This window comes from Pristis pectinata, chromosome 26 (genome assembly GCF_009764475.1).
Source record: "Pristis pectinata isolate sPriPec2 chromosome 26, sPriPec2.1.pri, whole genome shotgun sequence".
In the NCBI taxonomy this organism is placed as follows: domain Eukaryota; kingdom Metazoa; phylum Chordata; class Chondrichthyes; order Rhinopristiformes; family Pristidae; genus Pristis; species Pristis pectinata.
In genome coordinates this window covers 27,331,346-27,350,915 of record NC_067430.1, presented here as the reverse complement: position 1 = coordinate 27,350,915, position 19,570 = coordinate 27,331,346, and the positions used below count along the sequence as shown (strand labels likewise).

The window sequence follows — 19,570 nt, the reverse complement described above, 5'->3', positions numbered from 1 at the left end:
GATCACCTCTCAGTCTCCTATGCTCTAAGGAATAAAGACCTAGCCTGTCCAACCTCCCCCTGTAACTCAGTCCCTGGCAACATCCTTGTAAATTTTTTCTGCACTCTTTCCAGTTTGATAGCACCTTTCCTATAACAGGGTGACCAAAACTGAACACAATACTCCAAGTGCTGCCTCACCAGCGTCCTGTACAACTGCACCGTGACCTCCTAACTTCTATCCTCAATGCCCTGACTTGTGAAGGCCAGCGTGCCAAAATCCCTCTTCACCACCCTGTTAACCTGGGATTCCACTTTCAGGAAATCATGTACTTGTACTCCAAGATCCCTCTGTTCCACAACACTCCTCGGAGCCCTGCCGTTCACTGTGAAAGTCCCACCTGGATTTGACTTTCCAAAATGCAACACCTCTCATTTATCCGAAATAAGCTCCATTTTTCTTGCTCATGGGACATGGACTTCACTGGCAAGGCCGCCCAGATCTGTTAACCCTGGCACTAGCCTGCTCAGAGGGCAGTTACGATTCAACCATATTGATGGGTCCAGAATCACATGCAAGCCAGACCACGGAAGCATGGCAGAATTCACAGCAGTGAACCAGATAGGTTTTTATAATAATCAGGTGGTCTTGTGGTTACTGTTATTGATACCAGCTTTTTATACCACACTTATTTAGACCAAGATCAAGATCTTGACCAAGATCCCCCTGTACTTTTTGGTAACCTTCTTCATTGTCCACTATACCACATATTTCTTGTTATGTCTTTATGTCGAAAGAAATGTAAGATTTGTCTAAGTCATATATTATTTCTTTAGATGCCTAACAAAGCCTCATCTCAGGCTCCTTCCTGTTTTAAGAAGACCACTATCATCCCGGTACCAAAGAAAAGCAAGGTAACATGCCTCAATGACTACCGACCAGTGGCTCTGACATCCACCATCATGAAGTGCTTTGAGAGGTTGGTCATGGCACGCATCAACTCCAGCCTACCAGACAATCTGGACTCATTGCAATTCCCCTATCGGCGAAACAGGTCTACAGCCATCTCCCTGGCCCTACACTCAGCTCTGGAGCATGTGGACAGTAAAGACACATACGTTTGACTATTGTTTATTGACTACAGCTCTGCCTTCAATACAGTAATTCCAAGCAAGCTTGTCACCAAACTCCAAGACCTAGGACTCAACACCTCCTTCTGTAGCTGGATCCTTGACTTTCTAACAAACAGAACACAATCAGTGAGGATAGGCAGCAACACTGGTGCCCCACAAGGCTGCGTCCTCAGCCCTCTACTCTACTCCCTATACACTCATGACTGTGTGGCCAGATTCTGCTCTAACTCCATCTACAAGTTTGCAGGTGACACCACCGTTGTAGGCCGTATCTCCAACAGCGATGAGTCGGAGTACAGGAAGGAGATAGAAAGCTTAGTGGAATGGTGTCATGACAACAACCTTTCCCTCAATGTCAACAAAACTAAAGAGCAGGTCATTGACTTCAGGAAAGGGGGCGGTGTACATGCACCTGTCTAAATCGATGGTGCTGAGGTCAAGAGGGTTGACAGCTTCAAGTTCCTGGGAGTGAACATCACCAACAGCCTGTCCTGGTCAAATCACGGAGATGCCACGGCCAAGAAAACTCACCAGCGCCTCTACTTCCTCAGGAGGCTAAAGAAATTTGGTTTGTCCCCTTTGACTCTCACCAACTTTTACCGATGCACTGTAGAAAGCATCCTATCTGGATGTATCATGGCTTGGTACAGCAACTGCTCTGCCCAAGACCGCAAGAAACTGCAGAGAGTTGTGGACACAGCCCAGCGCATCACGGACACCAGCCTCCCCTCCTTGGACTCTGTCTTTACCTCTCGTTGTCTTGGCGAAGCAGCCAGCATAATCAAAGACCCCAGCCACCCAGGTCATTCTCTCTTCTCTCCTCTTCCATTGGGTGGAAGATACAGGAGCCTGAGGGCATGTACCACCAGACTTAAGGACAGCTTCTACCACACTGTGATAAGGCTATTGAACGGTTCCCTTATACAATGAGATGGAATATGACCTCATGATCTACCTCGTTGTGACCTTGCACCTTATTGCACTGCACTTTCTCTGTAGCTGTGACATGTTACTCTGTACCGTTATTGTTTTTACCTGTACTACATCAATGCACTCTGTACTAACTCAATGTAACTGCACTGTGTAACGAATTGACCTATACAATCGGTTTGTAAGACAAGCTTTTCACTGTACCTCGGTACAAGTGACAATAATAACCCAATACCAATACTGTCATGCCCTTTAATGTAGTGTTCCAATTTACCACAACCTATCTGCCTTTCATATCTTCTTAATTTCTTGACTTTAGACTGAAAACCTTTTCAGATTGAACGACATCACTTTCGAGCAATGCACAATTCTGTCATCCTACAGTCACTCTTTCTTTGGGACCTATTTACATCAAGATTATATGAACAAATGAATTCGGAGTAATTACAGGCTACCTGGCCTCTCAAGCCTGTTCTGCCACTTAACATGATTACAGCTGATCTGATTGTAACCTGAACTCCACATTTTGGTCTACCCATGGTAATCTTTCACCCCCTTGCATTTCAAGAATCTATTTACCTCTGCCTTAAAAACATTCAAAGGCTGCTTTCGCCACCCTTCTTAAATAACCCTTCTCCGTAGCACTGTACCGACTCTAAAAACAGGCTGTCCCCTGGATAGTTACTCAAAATACTGAAAGATAGAAATAAAGACTTGCATTTACATGATACATTTCACAACCTAAGTTATGAAGCACTTTAGAAGTAGTAAAATACTTCTGAAGTGTGGTGGCTGCAGTACAAGGAAGCTGCTCCCAATGGCACACTATTCACACAGGAGAGCCTTTTGTTTAACACAGCAAGTACCCCACCATTGTGACAATTATCTAATCAAGACCAACTCTCTGATAAGCACAGAACACATGCTTTTGAAACATTTTAATTACTGATATCATTATGCTTATAAAAAATTAATTCAATTTCAATTAGGTCCCAGCTGAGCATCAAACTGAGTAGCTTCGAGGTATCTTCATTGACGGACATTTCAGTCTGACAAAATACACTTTGATAGTCTACCGTTGGTGTGAATGTCATACCCGATTACACATGAAGCTATTATATGAACAATTAGCTTGGTAAAAGTTAAGAAGTGCTAAAAGGTATGCTGATTGAAACGTATAAATTTGCATTAAGGGTTTAGGATTATCAGCACAGACCAATTGAGTAGAACAGCCCATTTCTATGCTATAAATCCTATGTAATAAAAATAAAGAATTTCAAGTAAAACTTCATGCCAAATGGGAGACTGATGGATTGATAGAGTCAACCTTCAGTGTATCATTGATTTGGTCCATATGGTCAACAAAATTATTGCAACCCACTCTTCAGAAATAAGATTTCATATTGTAAAGGTGTTATCTAAAATATGGGTGTGATAAGATTGGCAAACTGAACAGTTGACAGAAATCTATTTCGGCCATACACCAATACACGTTTTTCTTTCTCCACCTCATTTGGCACTGAGTCTAACTGAGAAAAATTTGCTTCATACCACGCCATAGGAATAAATAGAAATTTCACTGCTTCCAGGGTGATACTTCATATGTAAAAGCAAAACATGAAATAATTATTGAGAATACAATGTTCTAAAACTCAATTACAATCACTTGAAGATTTTTAATAAAAGCTCCACTGTCATTTGTTATATTAATCATGCTACCATTTACAATTTTTTTTGTCTTGGTCGCCAGGAATTCATTGTGCAAGGTGCAAATGAGCACTCCAGGTTCTCAACCTGGTTACTGTGGTGATGAGTGTGTAACTGATGTGGACAGCTCTTGCCTAGAAAGGGAAGACAAATTAACAAAGGTTCTCAGTCTGATCACAAAATACTAATAATTCACTCAAGCTTGCTGTGCTCATAAATCTATGGTTCTTTATATGCTAAATAACTGTTTCAACTTACCATTGCTAAAAAGATAGCATGTCTTTCCATGGTTTCAAGTTTCAAAGGAAGTATATTGTTAAAAAGGAACACAGTAAAAAGGCATCATAAATAGATTTTAAAATTGAGTTATGTGAGCTTTCATCAATAAATAATCGCCTTTTATGCAGTGAAAAAGATTATTCTTTTGCAGTTGAAAGCCTCATTTATAAAAAGTAAAGTGGAATTGCTTCACAGACATCTATTTTACTGTGTGCTCAAGATCTCGTCATTTATACCTAAGCAAAGGAGAGGATTTTTTTAAACTTCCTTTATTATCGTGGAAATGAAACATTGACATCAATGTATTGATGGCATATCAATATAGCTTTTGCCACCTCTCAAAATAGTAGAAACAGCTCCATTGTAACTATAGAAACAATAACATTTACCTGATGTTTTCTATTCTCTACTTGAGCCTTTTCAAGAGCTACTCAAGGACAATTTGACAATTAAAAATTGAATTTTGCAACAAAGGCAAAAACCATTAAAGGAAAAGATCTAAAGAGCATTTAGATTACAATCTAGTAATATATGTATAAAAAACATTGTGGTGTATGCTACACTAAACGGCCATTGGTTGTCTTATGCTGGGCCCAAAAGACTTTATGTGCAATTCCCAACCTGTGCTGGAGTTTATAATCTCAGCAGCGTCCAATTTGGGGTTGCTGCAATTTGCATTGGTATCCTTGAACTACATGGTAGCTGGGGTGGGATGGATCTTTTGGGTGGACATTGACAAGCTTAGCCATGATGCTTTCCACCTTGAGACTTCTGATTGACTGCTAAGTTATAACAGCAACCACACCTCACTTCACTGGCATGTCCTGTGTCTATAAAGGGTGATGCATACAGTTAAAGCTCTGTATTCCAGCACCTGTTGGAGTTGATACATGCCAATTCATTAAATATGCTGTTCAAGCAAAAGTTACGTTACCCAATAAATGCTGTACATTCAAAGAATTTATAAATTAACTAATAGTAACAGTAGAACATTTTGGTTTATGGAAACTAAGGAACACTGGCAGCCATCTATGTGCATCTATCAGCAACTTATGAAACTGCACTAGATAGACTTGCCATAAGAAGCTACTGTCACATGTTGGGTTGACTTAACGTGGAACCCAATTACTGGCAGACGGAGAACTGTATTGAGAAAGCTCTGAAATGATGGTTACTAGAGTGAGCTGGATTGTAAAACACCAGGTGACCAAGCTCTTACTGTAAATGTGATTTTCCCTTTCTCTTTGTGTGAAATAATGAATTGGGTTAAGCAGAGATGATCTGTGGAACTCAAGACCCCAGAAAAGAGGGAAGGAATGGGAGAAAGTGCGTGGGGGAACATATAATAGAAACATAAAAAGTTATTATCTCCAAATCCTGCAAATGATGTGCATCTGTGTATGCGTGAAATATGATTAAAAACTTGACCATGCAGTAAAATGTCTTGTGCTGGTCAGACCAACTGAAAACGTGAAGCATCCATTCAGGAGCTGGGCAAGATCATCATTCAGGGCAATTTGTCCTCCGGCCACTCATGAAAATTGCACGAACAGTGTTTATTTATTAAAATAGCTATCAGCTGTGAAAGATCTGACCCCTGGTAAATTCCATTTGAAAATTTAAAACGTGTTGCCACAGAAATTGCAATCCTGTCAAAATAAATTCAAGAGCTAAATATGGAATAATTCTGAACAATATTCAACAGTGACATTGCATGTTACATTAAGTCCTCCTTTGAGCTAAGAAAAGCAGATTTTAAACCATCTCTGGCAAGACTTAGACCACCAGGTGCAGATCTGCCTTGTAAACAGGATGCAGCTGTCCAGAACATTTCAAGTAACTGCAATATAATAAGACCAGACACACTTGCATGTACAAAGCATTGCTGGCATTGTCATTCAGCGGATAGAATCACCAATATCTTTAGTCTGCTGAAACTATGCTTTGATCCTTCCAATTATTTGTCGGCAAGGTTGAGAATCAACAGAAATAAATTAATGAAATCAGAAGGTTCAGAAAAGCTAAATCTGCCAGAGAGTTTTCATCTGAACTGTGACAGCAGAACAAAGAAGAGCACAGATTCAAACTAACAAAAGAAAATTTATGACTGGAGATTAAAACTGGACTTTCCTGGATAAACCAGCTGTCAGGGGAACTAGTCATATAAATTAATTTAAAGCTTTTTAAGAAAACAGGATCTTTCCTGTATTGTCATCTTAAACACCGTACAGATACTTATCTCTATATGTGACTGATTCATTCAACCTGCATACCAACAATTACAGTAGCAACACCCAATACTTACCTTCATTTTCAGTCATAAAGTGATTTGCACCGCCAAGTTGGACAGCTTCAACTGTCCACACGCCAGCCAGCCTGGTCCCTCTCCCCACTGCAAGCAGCAAGCAGCTGGATCTCCCAGTCCTTCCTCCCCAGCTGCGCCAGCCAGCCTGGTCCCTCTCCCCACTGCAAGCAGCTGGAGTCTCCCAGTCCTTCCATCTGCCCCTGCCATTCAATGACCCAGCCCTGCCAAGATATTTTGGCACGATTGAGCTACTGAGTGGTGGGGGGAGGGCCTCCGGTTCAGTCTGGGACTCCGGTTGGCAGGATGGAAAGGGAAGAGCGAGCGGAGGTAGGAAATTAAGTGAATTTTTTTAACCATTTTATTACCAAATAATTGTTTGCCTGAAGTATCAGCCAAAGTATTTTGGCCAAACAATTAAGTGAAGATGGAAGCTTCTCCCAGTATTTTGTTTTCAACAGTTTAAAAAAATTTCCCAATTCCTGCTTCCTCCCAGATGAGTAACGTAGAGACCTTCGCGGATGATTCTCAGCTGTGACCTTTTTTTGGAGTGCGGGGAGTGGAAGGACATCCCCCAACCCAAAGAAAGGGGACATCCAAGAAACATCATCAAGCACTTTCGTGTCATTCACCTGTGGAACGAAGGACACCAGTGTACCTGAGGGCTGGTCACCTTAATCCACCCTCTGCTCCCTCCAAACCCTGCCAAACACATTGATGATCACAGGGTTTGGCTACCAAGCTCAGTCAGATGTTCAGCACCACTGCCAACGCATCCCAACAAGTTGCAGCATCAACATGAATGGTGGATCACTGGTGGGTCAGATGACCCAACTCACATGAACCGAGCAACAAGCAGTATCCATCACTAAATCCAAATGCTAAACTAATGAAGCGCCTCATACCAGTACGTAAGGTAAAAACTTCTTAAGAAATTCGTATTCTAGCCTGAACTTTTTAGTATTGAGTTTTACCAAAAGTCAACGGGAGAATGAAGATCTCAAGCACTTATTTGTATTTTCTCCTTATAACTTCTGCATCTCCTGGGAAAGGATTCCATTCTTCTAATCTTAAAAGCGATTAAAGTGACAGAAGTTTTATTAAAAAACACCAAAGCTTTCTTAGCTTATTTCACAAATGAAAATAGATTCTCTTACCATTTCATCCTCAGACCAACATTTTTCAATCAGCTTGGGCACGGGCTTCTTAACCAGCCGCTGCAAGGCCTTCCCTGCGTCATAACTGCTCTCGTGTAACTAAAAGGGATCAGGGGAAGGGAAGAGAAGAAGAAAGAAGAGCATTATCAGTACAAGTTGAATGGTACAGATTAGCTGGAACAAGTGAGATAGTTACCATCTCTACCTTTTATGCAAATAGGCTTCAATTAGATCATCACAGAAATTGGAACTATGTAAAATAAAACCATTCAATATTTTTGTGCCAATGCTCAGAATTTAAAATGTACATGCAAATCCATAATAATATAATGATTGGTCAGACATTTGCTTCATTGGTACCACTGATCTATGTTTATATTCTCTAATTTTAAAAACATCAACATTTATTCCATTTATGGAAAATTATGCCCTAAGGAAGCAGACAATTCTTTCCAACCAGGTTTTACTCTGGGTTTCTAGAATTCTACATAACAGCCTGTCATTTATCCCACCATTTTCACAGTGAATCTCTGAAAGAACGAGGCAATTAGTCCCATTCCATAAACCCTTTTCATTTATTTTCTTTTACAAATATTAATCCAATTCCCTCACATAAACTAACAAGGAGATTGCATCTGGAATAGTATTCCTTGTTCTTACAAGTATTCTGTATTATAAAGTCCCTTAGTCTAGAAGAATTCAATTGCACAGCAATTCCTTTATACTATGTGAGTGCATTGGAGCAGAACATCATGATTAGGATTTCCAAGCACATAATACAACCAAATTGCCCTTTTCTGAGCCCATGACATCCTGCATTCTGCTGATGCCAGCCGTGAAGCAGTGATGGCAATCGCTGTGCAATGCAGGTACGACACTGGACCTCGTATATGTGACTGAGAAGCAGCATGATGACTGATCAAGAAAGTAGATCCGAAGGAAGCAGCTTCACTTTAATGCTCTTTAAAGGAATGGACCGTAAGTGCAGTGTGGCTGGGGAACTCATTACAGAAGCTAACTATGAACTCTGCTTCTATGTAACGATAGATCAGATATCTAAGTATTTTACAGGTGAGACCTTCCACATATTTTGAGTGGCAGATCTGCCCTGATCCTTCCCCTCACCTCCACCACTATGATGTCCAATCCAGCAGTAAAGCATCGAGGTACCTTCTACCATGTCCGATGTCTGCCCTGTAATCTGCACATCAGGTAACACCCAAGCCATCCCACCACTTCCAGCAGCACTTCTAATTGAGAAATGCTAAGAACTCCGGCCAAGTCAGAACATTGCATAATTTAGTTTTTAAGTGACTCCTGAAGTTATGCAGAGTAACTTATGCACAGCCACTCACAAGGCCCACAGGTTCACACCATTTATGTTAAAGAGACCTTTCATGTCAACGCCATATAAATGCGGCAGGGATTTCCCCAAACAACTCCATGTTAGCTTGTGCTTTCACACAATGTACAACTCCCTGCCCCTTATAGTTTCCCTCTCTCATATCGTGCAAACAAGGGCTCTAGTTTGTGCTCCTGAATATATAATAATAATATAAATAATTACTAATTGAAGGAATATAAAAATATCAATATTCCTGTAATTAAGTTTTATATCCTATTAGAAAATGATTATCAAAAAGTTGAGTAAACCAATTTAATCCAGGTTTGATTTCTTGCTGGTGCTATTTCAATTACATCAGGCTAAACAGTCGGGATGTGTGAATTTGAGCTCAATGTTACTGAATTAGAGCAAGATAAATCAGGAATCTGATTGTATGTTTGGACTTGGGTCTCATCAAATAATTTGCTGGTACCACTCAGGTCTGCAAAATGGCAAGCCAGCAACACTTCTCTATGGACCTTCAACCATACCAGAAATCTTATGGAACCTTATGCAAAAGTCAGTAGCCTCAAGAGAGAAAGGAAAAGATTGATGGTCATCCTTTTTCCACACAGCACATTTATGACCCAAGAACACAGGAGTCTTATCAAACAAAATTTGGGCCAGCTGTGAGAGAAAAAGGCCAAAAGATGATCACAGGGGTACATTTTAAAGGAAAATGTGTAGAGGCTCAGAGAGACAATTCCAGAGCTCAGGTCCCTGACAATTAGACCACACCACCAATGGTGGAGTAGTTAGGATCAAGCATAATCATCAGGCCAGAATTAGAATAACGTAGATAGTGCTGAGGATTGTAGGGTTGCAGGAGTTCACAGAGATGGTGAGGGACAATATCATGAGGGATTTGTAAATAAGAAAAATAATTCTTAAAATCAAGCTATTGTTCAATCCAAGTTGACGCAGGCTGACAAACAGAGATGAACTGGAGAGGTCGGAGATGGAAGAGGTTTAGATAACTTCATCAGTGGAAGGAAGATCGAAGGTCAGCCAGGAGTGAATTGGAATAGTCACGTCTAGAGGGAACAAATTTACGTATGGGGATTTCTGGAATAGTCCAGGCTGAGGCAAGAATGGAGATGGGCAATGTTAAGGGGATGTAAATAGGTGGTTTTAGTAATGGTGTGGCTGTGTGATCCAAACCTCATCTCCTGATTGAGTATGACATCAAAGGTGTGAACTATAGTCCTCCACATATTGCACGTGACTATGGATGAAGTCAATCACAAAGAGCTCCAATTCAAATTGAAGTTTACTAATAAATTTCAAGCATGAAAGCAATGCAAACACTGAATGAGTGCAAGCCATTTAATCTGGTTGATAATAAGGTGTGCTGCTGGAACAGTAATGAGTGGAATAGTCTCTTAACACAGCAAATACAAAGATATAATAGCCTGATGCAACATATGCAACTCCTAATCAGCTAGTTGGTTTTAAATGGTGATTGCTAGCAGGCAGGAGACAGAGTCTGCACTGGGCAGCTGTTCCCTTCAGCAAATTTCCAATCCTTTCCTTTACAATATATCCAAATGTAGTCTGCAGAATTCTGTACTGAGACCTCACATATATTCAGAAATTAGAACTGTATATAAGCCTAATTAAATGTACATGGGACAATATTGTGGGACACACACAGACCCACACACGAAATACAAATTGCTCCTTTTGTCATTAAATAAAAAATCTTTGGTTGAAAGCATAAATAACAAGGGTTGGCAGAGCTGTCAGAGTGACACAATTTCACTGCAAGGTCTCATTGCATCTGCACAAACTGCTCATATGATCTGCCATTTTCTGTCAGCACAAACTAAAGAATAAATTTTCCTTTCGGCATGGCTCAGCTGTCAAGCACCTTCGCGCTATAATGAACTCATGAATTACATCTCGCTGCTCTGACAGTCCCCATCCAACACATCAAAATATTGTTCTTCAACTGTAATTTATAACTTCATTTGCATGCCCCCTTTTTCCACTGTGACCTTCCACAAGTGGCGCTGCATGTCGCAGTCATAACAAAACCACCGATGCATCATCTGTGATTACAGCCATTATACTTTTAGCTCCATAGATCATTCTGTAGTTACCACTTTCACCATCCGTGGCATAAAACTGAACCTGGGTAAGCATTTTCCTACTTCTCTCTCAAGACTTTAAATACAATCTTTATTGCCTTTTACTGTGCCTGCATATTATCAAAATGTGATCATACGATGCAGCATCAACATGTGCAGTACAGCAATGTTTCTTCCACTATATCTGCTTTGTACTGCACACAAGCATTTTTTTAAAAACACAATCTGATATAAAAAAATACATACCTACTTTACAACTTCAAATTAGTCTGACAGATAAGAGGCAATTTATGATGCTAGTACTTCAGGGAGTCCTCATACTCACTTAATTGCATGTTAAAATGAGGCACTACACTCAGGGAAAGACGGGAGAAAATTGAACGAGTACCGCAAAAAAAGGGCGATGATGGGTTTTATTTCCAGGATATAATCATTGCCAAAAGATTTTAAAAAAGCTTTATTTATCCAGAAATATCTACAGACTTGGTCTTACATTTTGTACTGCATCATGAAGTAGTATTCAGAAAGGCTGGGAGAAGTTGAACACAAACATAATGAAATGTAAGCATGCCACCCTCCCCTCCCCTCCAAAATCAACTAAATCCAAATTAAATAACGATTCTCAAGATCACCATGAAAATAGTGGTGATCCTCTGGGAACAAATAAATCTGTTTTGAAACCACTGGATATCCAACTATCATGCTAACAGAATTCCAGGCAAGTTTCCAGCAAAGGTTTATAGTGCAATTTTAATCCACTTTTAAACCTACAGTTAACTTTTAAATATGCATATTCAATGTTTGTGCCAGGGTGTGCCCAAAACAGAAACACAAGTTTGCATTTGCTAATCAGAAAGCCATGATCATGAAAATAACAATCTGCTCACCAAACAGCAGGCTCTGACCAGTGATTTGCAGAGAATGGAAACTCCTTCTATCAATGATTTAACAGAAACCACACAATGATCACGGTGATCTTCCACCTGAGAAACCATAAAGCCATCCAAACAAAAACATTTCCTTTTGTGATGGAGGCAAAACCCATGCCATCTTGGGGACAATCTCAAATCCAACCTGTTGTGTACACAACACCCCCCGAAACCCAGAGGGAGACCAAGAATAGGGGCAGCTTGATCTAGAAACTTAATGGATTCACGAGTAAATAAGCCTCCACATGGCAACTCAGTATGCTCATTGTGAAGTATTGTCTCCAGCTTGGCTATCGAGTCCATATGCCAAATCTGTCAATTAGACCCTTTACATCAACGATGCAAACTTGCAGTCTCCGGAGAATACAAATACTGTCTCAAAATGTCAAGCCAAGAGCTAACCACCACCAATCTAGAGACCTTTATGATTAACCGCTCAAGTTGTTTAGTGCCTTTCCCTCAGCCTTGAAAACTGATGGTGTAATGCTTAGAAGAGCTGTAATATATAAAATTAATTCCTTATGGAGGATCCCATTCTTCTAGTGTGAATTAAAGAATCAAACTCTCCTCAAAAATATTGGATAATTATCAACTCCTTATGAGCCAACAGGGTAAATTCTGTCACCTTCAATAGAAATGGAAGATTGAAGAACCACCTACTGTGTGACTGCAGCAATCCAAATCAAACCCTGGAGCACATCTTTGAGCATTATCTCCAAAACAAAAAGTACAACAGTGTGAAGCTTTAGCTTGTACATCTGGCTTGCACAATAATATTTGATTTGTTACTGCCAGATAAAAGAAAAAAGCATATGGACATATATAAAAGTTAATGCTTTAAATCATTTAAAACCGTTAAGAATATTTTGAATCTTCTTAAGTCAGAAGAAATGGTCTAGTCCATGTAAAACTGTCTGCACAGCAGAAAAGCCATAACTTATTTCTTTGGTCTGTACTCAGATGGGAACAGTCAACTCCATATGACCACAGTGTTCATGAAGAAAGAAAATGGTGGGATGAGGAGGATCAATTCTGAAACCAAGGTTCTGACCTTGGTGTAAGAGCTTGTAAGTAGCTGTTTACACAGGTGCTACTTCACCAAAAACAAGCATGTTATGTAATGTGTCAAAAAAAACATAGAATAGAAATGTCAGGTTTAAGCTTCAAAAGGACCACTCAGAAAAATGAACATAGAGTCAGAGAGCCATACAGCACCAAACCAGGCCCTTTGGCCCATCGAGTCCTCGCTGGCCACCAAGCCCCCATTTACATCAATTCTACACTGATCCCATTTTACTCTAATCTACCAACCCACGTCTTTGAGATGCTGGAGGAAGCCAGGGCACACAGGGAAACCCACACAGTCACAGGGAGAACATGCAAACGCTACACAGATGGCACTGGAGGTCGTGATTAAACCTGGGTCACTGGAGTTTTGAGGTATATTTTATGAAAGAAGTGCTTCTATTTAATCTGGTTAGAATTTTAAAAATGTTAAATATAATATTTGTAAGCTATAGAAATTGTTTGAAGAATTTCTATTGGCATTAGAACAGAATTTGAGGCACAAATGAAACCAAGCCCTTGTCTTTTTTTGTCCACCTCTGTCAACCCCATTATACTCAACCTCTATAGCATACAGGTTGAGAGGAGGAGGTGATGTTGAAAAGTTCTGTTTGGGATCTGCCTCCAGTCCAAAATTATCCAGGAATTTCTTCTCCCATACAATACACCCAACTTTTGTCAGATATAGAAGTGCTGTTGAAACTGTCAGCAACACGTTGGATTTGGGAGGGAGAATATGTAAAAATGGTAGAATTTCAAGTGTCTTAAACTCAGGCTGCTGCTGATTACCATAAAAATAATATATCTGTGGGCAATCGTCAGTAAAGCGAAAGAATGAATCATCAGCAAATGATCAACTTTATTCAAGAAAGGAGGGAGACAGAAAGCAGAAGTACTGGCTAGTTAGCCTGGCATCTGTGGGGAAAATGCTGGAATCCATTATTACGAGTTGGCAGAACACTTAGAAAAACATAAAACAATGTTTACTCCACTAAATTGTGTTATGAAAGGGAAACTATGTTTGACAAAGTTACTATTCTCTTTACGGATGTAATGAGCAGGATGCATGAAGAGAAACCTCTACATGTAAAATATTTGGAATTTCAAAGAGCATTCAAAATGGTGTCACATAAACTGTTAGGGCAACAAGAGCTCATGAAGTCGTGGATAACACATCGGCCTTGATATAGGATTGGTTAACAAACAGAAAACAAAAAGTTGGGATAATGGGTCATTTTCAGGTAAGCAAGCTGTAACTAGTGACATAACACAAGGCTTATGGCTGAGGCCTGAACTACTTACAATCAACATTAATGACTCAGATGTAAGGACTGAGTGTACTGCAGCCGGATTTACTGACAACACAAAAATGGATTGAAAAGCAAATTATGAGCTGGATACAAAGAGTGTCCTATGGGATATGGATAGTTTGAGCAAGTGTGCAGAAACCTGCCAGATGGAGTATAATATGGGGTAACATAAGGTCATCCTCTCTGGATGGAAGAATGGAAAGAAAAATATTGTTTCAATGGAGACAATAGAATGTTGTTTTATCAAAATATCTGGCTCCCCTTATAATTGAAACACAGAACATCAGTGTGCAGGTACAGCAAATAAACAGGGAGGCAAACAAAACCTTTGCTTTTAACTGGAAGGAGGATAGAGTACTAAAGGAAGGAACTATCCGTTGGGGGAACTCAGTGGGTTGAGCAGCATCTGTGGGAGGAAAGGAATTGTCGATGTTTTTGGGTTGAAACCCTGCATCAGTGCTGGTGCAAGGTTTTGACCCAAAGCATCGACAGCTCCTCACCCCCTCCACAGCTGCTGCTTGACCCCACTGAGTTCCTCCAGCAGTTTGCTGTTCCAGATTCCAGCATCTGCAGTCTCTTGTGTCTCCACTAAAGGAAGGAAGTTTTGTTGTGGTTATATAGGCTATTGGACTACAATGTACAGTTTTTTCCCTTGTTTAAGATGAGCTACACCTGCAAGGGGAATAGTTCAGAGAAGGTTTGTTAGCTTGATTACTGGGATGACTGGGGACCTTATGATGAATGGTTGAGCAGGTTAGATCTCCAGTCTTTGGGGTTTAAAGGAAATGTGAGATGATATTGAAACATACAAGATTCTAGAGGGATTGACCAGACAGATGTTAAGAGGATATTTTTTCTCATAGAAATACAGGGATGCAGTTTTGGAATAATCGCCCATTAAAAGGCGATTGGTGAAATTTCTTATGGCAGAGGATTGCGAAACTTTGCAACTCTCGACCCTTGAGAATTTTGGTGGCTGAAGCATCGAATATGTTCAGGCCTGACACAGGCAGATCTTTAGACCATATGGGAGTCAAGGGTTATGGAGATCCAACAGGAAGGTAAAGTTGAAGCCAAGATCAGAGCAGCCATTAAATTGTGGAACAGGCTAGAGGCACCATATGGCCCACTCCTGTTTCTTCTACTCTTAGACTGTATCAATAACATTACATGGAACCACTTGATTCTGTACATTTCTCACTGTTTAATTCGACTCAGATGCAAGCAAAAGCTGACATTCGTGGAAGAGCTGGCAATGGCTCATAGTATTGAGGCAGGCCATGGTTGAGTATAGCAAAAGGGAGGTTAACAGGGGTCGAGCAGAAAAACTTGCTGTGGCTGGAGCCATGCCTAATGCTAAGGAGGATAGATATTGGTTATGATAAGTTAAACATCACAGGCCCAAACAATCCAAAGCTGGAGTTCCTCAGCATCACGTCTTCTGCAACCAATTTCAGCTGCTTCATCAATTAAATTTCATTCAGAATTAATGTCAAGAGTTGGGCTTCAATTTCACAGTGTTCAAATCCAATCACCTCTGTTAATGAAGTAGTTCATACCAGTCCACATCAGACTTTATAGGAGAACAAATGACATAGTATTCTTGCCAAGCACTGATCACCAACGAGACAATGCTCAGCTGGTGAGCAAGAGTTTACCAGAGACATTCCAGCCTACGCCCCAACTCAAGGGCAGAGAAGAGGGTGGCAATGAGTGGCTGACCTCCTGACCCTTAAGTTTCCTCATTGCCAAGACTCAAGTTATGACTGCCAAAGCTTATCATCTATGTCCCAACACTAATGAAAAGTTCACAATATTTTATTCATCTATGTACCAATTGAGAAACCTCTTAGCAGTTTGGTGTCTCGAATTCCAGATGTTGACTTTACTAGAGTGATAGTGTGCAGATGCCTCCCTTATAACTTTTACGGTCAACACAAATTACTGATTCAGGGTAATGTGCAAATAGCCAAGTGGGTAATAGATGCATTAAAGGTAACTTTCCACCTCACAAACTACCACAGAATGCAGAGCACCTTATTAAAAGATTAAGGAAGGAAGGAAGGCATCATGAGGACTCTGACCTTGCTCTGAAGGCTTTCCTGATAAATTATTACGGTTCTGTTAGATTGAACATAATACTAGAAAATTTTTACCTTAGCTCCAGAAGGGAATTTTATTTGATAGTTAACTTATTCCAATTAATTCTACTTTATTATAGTTTTACTGTTAAATTCTATAATAAAGTTCTTCAGGTGAATTCATTTGGTGAAAAATTTGGGGCAAGCAGTGCAGCTAGTCAGAGGTGAGATGTCTCTGTCTACCCCTGGGCTGGCACAGGGAGCGCAGGCCATCGCTGGGGACGGACAGCAGCTACTCCATGTGCTGACAGACTGCCTGGATGTTAGGGTCTCCTATATTACCCCCTGGATGCAATGGAATCAGCTGAATTCCTCCACTCTTGTTTGGCTGCACAGCTCTTGTCAGCCTGGAGACTTCTCTATGGTAAAAAAAACTCAGTGGCTATTAGCTAGTCCAATACCAGCCCACAGATGGCCATTTCCTCAGAGATTCACGTCACACCAAGCTGTGTGGCATTGAGATTATTGTTTCATCCCCACACAGAAGTGTGCAGTCTGACTGGAGTCTATGTTAAAGTACAGGAGGCTACTACCTGTGAGTGTTGAAGCTCCAGGCCATGATTTCTATAACAAATCAGTACCATAATGAATCAGTGTTGCAGAATAGTGTTAAGTTGGGTGGCGGTGTAATGGATCACGATACTAAAACAACCTGAGATACATATTGCCTTAACATCAAGTTTGTTAGAATGATAATCACAAAGAAAAAGAGTACTTAAAAGATGTCAGATCAATCATTGTTTCTCACCTAATTATTCCTATGATATAATGAGGGATTAGAGATCTTCTAACTGCAATATAGCACTATCATGACACATTACAAGTAATAGCCAAAGTTCGGGTTGATAATTCGTTATTTGCTTATGGTGAAACACGGGTAGAGAACTTTGGAACTTTTTACTCAACAACATTATGGGGTCATTTATACGGCATGATGAACAAAGAGGAGAACCACCACCACTTTCTCAAGGGCAGTTAGGAATGGGCAATAAATGCTGGTCTTACCAGTGGTGCCCACATTTCTAAAATGAGGATATTTTTTAAACTCCTGCCATGGATAATTATTTAATAACATTTCTAAAACTATTATTACATTCAACTGAGACACTCTTTGCCAGTACCTGTGGCATGGTGGGTCTGAATTCAATAACATAAGCTGAAAGGTAATACATTATAGCTTGGAAATTCCTGACTTTACTCTGGTTGTCTGATACAAGTCCTACCATAAGGGGAGGGATGGCAAATCCACGTTAACGCCCAATTACATCTCAACTGCCATGTAAAAGAAACGTGCAGGAAATTGAAAACTGGTCACGTGGTTGTCTCTTTGATTGAGGAAAGGTGCATGGGACTTGAAAAAGTAGACTTTTCTCTCAACTGATGTCAGAATCTGCCCATTTTTCAATTTTTTTATGAGAGCAGTGCGCATGTTTTCATTATGGGAATGCAAATGATGCTCGACAACTGTTCTGAGTCTTCCCAGTGCTGAGACTGTTCACTGCCCAAAACTGGAGAGTGCTGCCTAGAGACATAATTAGTAATGATGAAAACTGAATTTGAATTGAATTACAGGCTACTCTGAAAATAAATACAGCTGCATTAATGTACAGAAAACATTGACAGCCTGTGCAGCTTAATTTTATTAACAATTCACACCAAGTTATTGTAAGTTCCTGCTCTGGCTATACTCCTGCATACCAAGAACTTTGCTGTTCTTATCGACTTGAAGTTTCTTTGCCCAAAGAAAAGCAGAAAATCTTTTATAATCTATTTAAAAATAATTATCTTGTTGCAGGATTGACACATTTTAAAACAATATAGACTGAAAATACTGTTAACTGCTGTATTCATGTTGCGCACACATTTTCCTTTCATGATTTCCCCTTGTGAAAGAATGAAAGTAAAATGTTAAATGTTAAACTTTTAGCACTAAGAATGGAAGGGAGTGCAACTATTTGCATTTTGTACCTTTCAAAGCACAGTGCAGCATGGGCAATATATTTGGGATAAGGATGCAAAACACACAGGATACTTCATAAGGTGAGTTTATAAAAGCTTACACAATAATGGAGTAACTGTGCCATAAGAAGGTAATGGTGGCATACCAACTGCCTTCTAGCAGAAAAGTTAGTCTGGAATCTTCTGTCAGGAAAGTTGGTGGAAGTTCAGTTGCTTCGGACAGAAGTTGATAAGTTTTTTAATATATCAATGGAATCAAGGGAGATGGTACTAATGCAGGAAAGTGGCACTGAAGTACAAGATCAACCATAATTTTATTGAATGGCAGAAAAGGCATGAGGGGTTGAATAACCTACTTCTGTTTCTATTTCTTATGAATCAGCATTAACGTGGATATAAAATACAGACAATGTTTGTCCCTTCTTCATTGAACAGATTATAATACTTAATGAATACTTTACCATTATTGAAAAATGGGCAGATTCTGTCATCATTTGGGAGAAAAGTCTACTTTTTCAAGCCCCATGCACCTTTCCTCAATCAAAAAGACAACCGTGTGACCAGTTTTCAATTTGCCACACGTTTCTTTTACATGGCAGCTGAGATGTAATTGGACATTAACGTGGATTTGCCATCCCTCCCCTTATGGCAGGACTTGTATCAGACAACCAGAGTAAAGTCAGGAATTTCCAAACTATTTCAGCTTATGTTATTGAATTCAGACCCACCATGCCACAGGTACTGGAAAAGAGTGTCTCAGTTGAATGTAATAATAGTTTTAGAAATGTTATTAAATAATTTTATATAGAGTAATACCAGGGCTCAATGCAAATACAGTGGAACCACCAACCAAATAAGGATTGTGCTAATTAGCATTTATACAATTCAAACTATTGTCGAAGCCATTTCTGACGTGGCCCTTTTTTTTGGGAGTGGGACATACGATGAGAGCTGGATTTTCAGAATTTGGGAACTTCCATCCCTTTTCTCAATTCAATTTCACATTTCTGTCACATTTTGTCTGCAGTCCAAAGTAATCCCCTTTGCCAATTCTTATTTTTTATTCAGAGTGCAGTATCACCAATTTTGTCCCCTCCTTCCCTCTGAGGGAATTATTTGGCCACTGTGTATCTGACAGGGAAACTGAGATTAGGGATTTCTTCAAAAGGCAATCCGTGAGTGGCACGTTAGCCACTAATGCTCCA

General features: G+C 40.0%; 1 protein-coding gene across 1 annotated transcript in view; it reads right to left on the bottom strand.

Moving 5' to 3' along the window:
- Positions 1-19,570, bottom strand: part of rerea (arginine-glutamic acid dipeptide (RE) repeats a) — a 437,497-nt gene that overhangs the window by 120,700 nt on the left and 297,227 nt on the right. Inside the window, 1 exon segment of the mRNA XM_052039130.1 lies at positions 7,488-7,586. Coding sequence (XP_051895090.1) covers positions 7,488-7,586 — 99 coding nt within the window.